The following is a 7,571-nucleotide window of genomic DNA, read 5'->3' as shown; positions in this document are numbered from 1 at the left end:
CTTATTTTCAAATTTAAAAAACAAGTTGGCATTTTATTTTCTAATGTTGGAAATATTATCCTGTGGCATGGCTGAGTCTTTGCAGTTGCTACAGTTTGATGGGAAAAATTCAATTTTGGAAGACTAACATATTGCATACTAATGGTTCGCATGCTTTTGTTATAAGATTCAATATCCTAGGTTCAAGTTTTTCTCTTGCTTCGGTTGCTTTCTAGAGACATCTTTCTTATACTATTCTCTTCCTTGAAAATTTTCATTTTCTGTGAAAAGAAATGGAAATAGATGATAAAATAGCTACATTAAGTCTTCAAGTACAAACTCTAAAAGACCCCTTTATCCTCAAACAAGGACTCGATTTCAAGTCTTAGCATGTAATTCTACAAGTACAACTGTAAAAGACCCATTTATGCTCAACATGAAGGTCCAAATTTTTCATTAATCCTCAACGTGAAGGTCCAAATTTTTCATTAATCCTCAACGCGAAGGTCCAAATTCTACATGTTACAAATGGGGTCTACAAAACAAGGTGGGGAAAAAATAACCCCAGCAAAGAAGAACCTCAACAGCATTCCTTCCAAGCATGCCATTACACCGTATCGTGAAAACCTGAAATGAAAAAAGAAATATTAGGAGTTTTAATGATCCAAAAACACTTTTGGGTTTGCTGACAAGTGACAATTAAAAGGCAGTAACATATTGCTTACCAATGAGGTACTAGAAATTACATCAAAATCTAAAAACCACTGCTTATTCAAAATTTACAAAATGTTTTACAACCTTTTCTGGAGGGGTGGAAGAGAGAAGAAGCACAGTTGGTTTCAAAAAGAAACAAGTAATTAATTTCAATCATGTAAAAGTGCAGAAGGCACAAAAACTCTCCAAAGTTCCATCATATATAACATTAAATTAAACTAACTAAACAGGGCGAAGAGACAACATAGGCAACTCAAAATTTCTAACAAACAAAATAATCCTATATGCTGGTTCGAATCCTAAAAAAAATCTTAACTTACATGACACCTAATTAAATTCCAGTAGCAAAAACGTAAAACATTTGAAAAAGTAAAGACTATAGATTTAAAGTTCAAATGTGTATGTGGTAGTTGATTCTATGGAGCATGCACAATATTCAGCTGTAGCAGCACTTCGTCTTTAAAGGCTAAAGCTTTTGTTTCAACTCTAATATTTAACAGTTAATAGGGAGATCACTAAAGATTTGTTACTTTATGTTGTATAAATGTCCAGGAATCAATGGTTATATATTGCACTGGTAGCAGCTCAACAGATGTAGAGTAAGTTGTTTAAGCAATTTGATAACGCTCCAGAAAGTGCTGAGAGTTTGATCCTCTCCCTATTTTCAACATTTTGCAGGGAAAAACAACAAAAAGGTACATCAGAAAGTGTGGTGTTGGATGGATGTATATAAAATGTAATGCGAAGACTTTTACTGTTTTCATCATTTGGCCTAGATTTGTCTCAGCTTCTTTCTGGGCATCAACTTCTATGAGGATTTCTGATCAGCATCGTTCTTTGTACTTCTTGCTCTCATGATTTTTTTTAACTAAAGCGAAGTTAATTATATGGACAACTTGGCGAGCTCTTACTACTGTTTTTTATCCGTCAAAGGTACTAAATCAAATTAGCACGGCATGCCATGTTAAGAGAAATGGCCCTGTATTACTGCCAAGTACCAACATATAGCATCATTCCACCAATTCAATTGGAAGGCCAACAAGCAGTACTCCACTCTCCCAAATGGCTCTACAATAGCTTTTGTTTACTAACCACAGATGCATTTGCATAATTGCAGTTTTGAAAGTGTATGCAACCCGAGGTTTTATATTGCAGGTTAAATCACAAATGCAGCCACAAAACTGCACCAATCTGCAATGGCTGCAACACAATCATGACGAGACTACAACCACAATTTAAAACCATGAGCTACCTGCATTGTATCACAATTGCAGCTGCATTCACCCACACTTCGCCGCAATTTTGACAATTGCAACTGCATTTTAAACTTATGACTATTTATATCTGACACAACCAATGATCTCTTAAAACAAAGCAACAACACCCAACAGCAATGGAAAAACTGCATGCAGATGTGACAAATAATTGTTAAACCAAGTAAAAACACAATCAAACACTAAAGGCAAATAAAGGGAACCCAACATGAAACAAAACGATCCTACTAGCTGCAAATAATAGACTGGAAAAGTGAATAGACCACAGTTTCAAAGTTCAACTTGGTGCATGCTTGTTAATTATATAGAGCATGGACAACTCAGCTGTAGTAGCAGGTTTCTTCAAAGGCTAAAGCTACTCTGAGGTTTAAGTTTTTGCTTCAACTCTGATACCTAATAGTAAACAGGAAGATCACTAATGATTTGATAGTTTATGCTGTATAAATGGTCAAAAGCCAATGGTTTTACAAGTCTAAAGACCCTCCCCGAGTTTACCTAGCTGTTGGGTTTGACAACCTTGACAGAAATACAAGATTTAATTTATTCAACTAACTATATGCTACAAGTTCTGGGATCTGTAGACCCTCCCCAAGTTTACCTAAACTGTTGGGTTTGACAACCTGGACAGGAACACAATATTTAATTTACTCAAGGAACTATATGCCATATGTTCTGGGATTATGCTAAGGCCCTAACAGGTAAAGCCATAAGTCTTAAATTACAAGTGTACCTCTTACAAAAGAGGTCAAACTGAAGTTCTCATAACTAAGGAAAACAAAAAATTATAACAACAATGTTTTCTTGCCTAAATAGTCCTAAACTCATTGCAATCCAACAGGGTTGTTTTCTTTCTACCTTTACCTGTAATTGTGTAAACTAATTAATACATTGTTAAGCAGGCATGTAAATACTCAGGGTTGACTAGCTTTACTTGTGTGCAAAAAAAAGCCTTTAGTATAACTATAACCTATTGATTGATATGCAGGATCATCATCACCAGAATCAAGTACTAAAAGCCACTAATTCAATTAGAGGACCAATCAACAGCACTCCACACACTCCTAAATCACTCTACAAGTGACATTTTTCAACCAAACAATCGGTAACCACCAGTGTTTGTTCAAATTGCAGTCCACAAACTCAGCTGCATTTCAAATATTGCAGTTTGGAAGGAGTATGCAAGATGCAACTGAAGGCTTTAAATTGTGAATTAAACCACATAGCACCGCCACAACCACACAAGTTTTTAATTGCAAACCGCAACAACCTGCAATGGCCAGCCGGAACACATGACTGCAACCACAATCTAAAGCCTTAACCCAACCGCATCACAACACAACTGTAGCTGCATTTGCTCACACTTTTTTTGTAATTTCAACAATTGCAACACAACCAGAATTTAAATAATTTGCTCACACTGTTTACATCCAACACCTATGAAACACAGACTCTGACATGGACACCAGGCACAGACACTTCGACACGACTAATGTCTAAAATATAGGACACGGGGATACCACACACTAAAAAAAAAAGATTCTAATTAAATGAAATATGAGTAACATATAACAAAATATCTAAATTAATGGTATATTCATCTTTTTAAACTAACCTTCTATGTTTTTTGAAGTGTAATAGTTGTGTAAAGGTGATGACTGAAGTGTTCAAGCCAACCAAAAATATTTTTTGAATCAGACACCTAATAAGAAGCTATGAAGCACGGGGATGCCTGCTGGTGGCCTTCCCCGTTTCTGGAACTGCACGGGCACGGGATGGGTATGGCCAGGGGACGGCATTGACTTATTGGGTACGACTGATCAAGACGGGGGCGGTGCCTTCATTTTGTGGGGACGTATTGGGGACGGCAGTGGCCTACACGTGCATCCCTATAGTCCAAAATTTATAAAAAAAAGAAAAAAGGAAAAACATAAAAAAGTGGAAAGAAGAGAAACGATAATTCACTCTTTCAAAAATTAGGGCTTCCTCTCTTTCACTCCCTCTTTGGGCGAACCACTGGCAAACCACCAGCCAGGTTTGCTCTCTCTCTCTCTCTCTTTTCTAATTTTCTTTTTTTTATGTGACGAGGGTGTCGCCACCAATAGAGAAGCCGCAGCCGCCTTCTTCAGTCACCGTCGCAATCCTCTTTCAGCAAAACACCTTCTTCTCATTCACACTCTCACACCCATATTCTCACACAAAAAATAACAAACACAACACAGCACCAACCTTGGTGGCACAAAGTGATAACAATTCAAAGAAACACAGAAATACACATACACGAACAATGGCTGGTAGATTCCGTGAGCTGAGGAAAAGGGGTTTTTTATATGCAGTAAAAAGCAGTGACGTTTTGCGGTTTCTATGTTTTCCTTTTCCTATTTTATTTTTCATTTTTATGTTTCAGTTTGATGATCTATTATCTGATTGCTTTTTATTATATTATATTATAGGAGTATTTTACTAGTCTTTATTTAATTTAATATTATCTATAATATTGTCTTTATTTATAATATGCTAGTGTTGCTACTTATTTCTCATTTTTTTTTAATTTTTCAGTTTTTCTAAATAATAAAAAAAAATTGTCGTTTCCTAGCAGTACCCATATCTTGAGATTTCTAGATTTGCCGTTTCCCATCCTCATACCCATATATGTCCCTGTCCCTGTTTTGGTGCATCCTAGATAAGAAGTATCGGACAAGTATCAAACAAGTGTCCGAGTATGTCGGTGTCGTATCCAAAACAACTACACTTCAAACAAGAGAGGTGTTCATGCTTCATAGTCAACACAACCAACAACCTCCTAAAACAAAGATACATCCAACAACAATGAATAGATGTCGTGCAGATAGGTTTACAATTTGTATCAAACAATCATTAAGCCGAGTGAAACCACAATTCAAACAAGATCAATCACCACACAGACACACAACAATCTTTTTTTTATCAGCAGACGTTAGTTTTGTTAGCATTTAGCAGAGGGATCCAATCCACGACCTTCCCCCCCCCCCCCCCCTTTTCCTTCTCTCTCTTATCCATCCAACCCACCTTATATCTCCACAGACACAAAACAATGCATATCTATTAAACTAAACAAGTTATATTAAACAAACAAACATCAAACCAAAAGGTCAACAACAACAAGATCAATTACCACACACAGAGATACATGAATCAACGTCCACCGGCATTGAGCGCCATGAGCAAGTTCTTCCCTCCAGGCAAGTAGGCCACGTTCGGCGACTTGGCCAGCGTGGCAGCGACCTCCCTAGACGCCTCAATCCTCCTGAGCTCAATCAGCCCCATCCCGGCGGACGCAGTGGCATCCGAAATCAGCTTCGCCGCGTCACTCTCTCCCTCCGCCCTAATAATCGCCGCCCGCCTCTCCTGCTCGGCCTTCATCACCACAAACTTCGACCTCTCGGCCTCCTGCTGAGCCACCTGCTTCTGCTCCACGGCACGAGAAAACTCCGCGCCATAAGACAGATGCGTGATCGCAACGTCATCGAGTAAAATGTTAAAGTCTCGTGCGCGACGGATTAAGCCGTCGCGCACGAGCGCCGACACGTGGGGACGGTCGGTGAGGAGCTGGTCGGCGTTGAACTGCGCGACGACGGCTTTGAGAACCTCGTTGCCGATGGAGGGGAGGACTTTCTCGTCGTACTCGAGGCCCAGGTTCTGGACGATGAGGGAGAGCTTGTCGGTGTCGGGGCGGGAGAGGACGCGGAGGGTTAGGTTAACCATCTGGAGGTCTTTTGTTCCGGAGACGGAGGAGAAGGTGTGGGGGCGGGTGCGGATGTCGAAGATGTAGGGTTTCTGGACCCACGGGATGAGGAAGTGGGTCCCCTCGCCGACGGTCTCGTCGAGGATGCCCCGGAAACGGTCGAAGAGGACGGCGCGCTGCCCGCCATCGACGGTGTAGAGGGAGGAGCTCAATAGGGTCGCGGAGGCGCCCAGCCCGAAAGCGGCGCGGGCCAGGTTCGTCAGGAACGACACGGCGGCTTGCTGGCTTCCCATGTTAGTTGGATTTGCAGATTGGAGATGAGGGTTCAGGGCTTAAGAGAGGGAGACTATGGCTTTTATTTTACATTATAAATGAAAAACTAGACTACACTATAGTTAAATTTGGAGGACAATTTCTTTTTTATTTATATCAAATATTATATTACTGATTTTATTAAATTAAAATTATGTAGGCTATCAAACATTCAAAATATAAGTTTAAATTTAGAATGAGACATATAAATATGTTAAGTGTCTTGCAAATATTAAAATTGTGATGGTGTTAATCAATAAATTAATTAATTAAATAATTAGAAATGAACAAAAGGCGGAAAAAAATGTCATCATAGCTATGTATATGTAATAAATTTTTGGAAACAAAATTTTAAACTTTCAATTTGTATTGCTTCTAACGGAAATTAGCTTATAGAAGTATATTGATATTGATATTTATTACATTAAATAAATTGACAAAATTACACACCGTAATTATTATTATTTATATTGATGTTATTACATATGATTACAAATCAGAAACTGCTAAAAAGAGGGCAATGTATTTACATGACAAAATAAATTAATGATGATTGATATTTTAAAATCACTGGAAAATATTTTTTTTTTACAACAATTTTAAATTTTGAGAAAAAGAGTTGAATCTCTTTTTACTAGTATATGACATGTGTGTTGATAGATCCAATTAATAACTTTTTTTTGTATAATATGATATGATTACATGCAGGTTTAATATTTTTTTTAACTATTTCTATTTTTTGTTTTTAAATTATATTTTAATGTCATGTCAGATTCGTTGATAAAGTCAATGAATTATGAACATTTATTAAGTCAAAAGATATTTATGTCTCAAGACTTCTAATTATTTTGATTATATGTAAATAAATACAAATGATGAAAGTTGTGTATGATATATTATAAGATCATGATATGTATATGTGTGTCTAAAGTTCTAAATGCATTCATAAGATTATCAAGTATACCATTTAAGTTGTGCCTTTAAAATCTCCATTTAATACTCTATGTCTAAGATTATTTCATGCAGAAAACATTATTTTAGGATCCGTCAAAATCCTATAAAGAAATAAATGAAGTTCATAGTCTGGAATACGTTGATTCTCATCAAAAGGCACATTTTGCTATTGTTGCAGATATGTTATGATGAGAGAAGTGACTTTCCTGCTAAAGTACAAGACACTGACATATCAACATAGACTCTACATGAAAAAGGGATGTGTATTTACTGTTCATTTAATTCAAACATTAAATGCTCCAATGGTCTCAAGATTATAGACGAAGAACAGAATAAAGAATTCAACCGTTGTGAGATAACATATATTTGGATATGAAGGCTATATATATAGAAGAATCTTTGAAAAAAAACAAGATACAAATCATCTACGCGAACATATTCTTTCATGTATACTTTGAGAGAAAAAATTAAAAGTGTTGAGTGATATATTCATCTGTAAGATGATCACAAATTTAGTCAATGTGCAAACTTCCAACAAATCTTGTTGATTTGTTTAGACCCAGCGGTGACTTGATAGGACAAAGAATACTCGATTTAAGTCAAGCTTGGAATAGATC

General features: G+C 37.0%; 1 protein-coding gene across 4 annotated transcripts; it reads right to left on the bottom strand.

Moving 5' to 3' along the window:
• Positions 1-336: 336 nt before the first annotated feature.
• Positions 337-6,190, bottom strand: LOC100791896 (prohibitin-3, mitochondrial). 4 transcript variants are annotated; one of them, XR_005892631.1, is made up of 3 exons: positions 5,119-6,190; positions 3,580-3,853; positions 337-606 (listed from the first exon to the last, which is right to left on the bottom strand). XR_005892631.1 is itself a non-coding variant. In XM_003531757.5 (2 exons), the coding sequence occupies exon 1, from the start codon at positions 5,979-5,981 to the stop codon at positions 5,139-5,141; it is 843 nt and encodes a 280-aa protein (XP_003531805.1). In that variant the 5' UTR covers positions 5,982-6,190; the 3' UTR covers positions 337-606; positions 5,119-5,138. The 4 variants fall into 4 exon arrangements, 1 of the variants encoding a protein (XP_003531805.1); XR_005892632.1 differs by lacking the exon at positions 3,580-3,853 and adding an exon at positions 1,946-2,008; XR_005892633.1 differs by lacking the exon at positions 3,580-3,853 and adding an exon at positions 1,449-2,008 and having other exon boundaries at positions 573-1,351.
• Positions 6,191-7,571: the final 1,381 nt, after the last annotated feature.

This window comes from Glycine max, chromosome 8 (assembly GCF_000004515.6).
Source record: "Glycine max cultivar Williams 82 chromosome 8, Glycine_max_v4.0, whole genome shotgun sequence".
Classification (NCBI taxonomy): Eukaryota; Viridiplantae; Streptophyta; class Magnoliopsida; order Fabales; family Fabaceae; genus Glycine; species Glycine max.
Note: the sequence above shows the minus strand (reverse complement) of the source record. Positions and strands in the feature narration are given on the sequence as shown.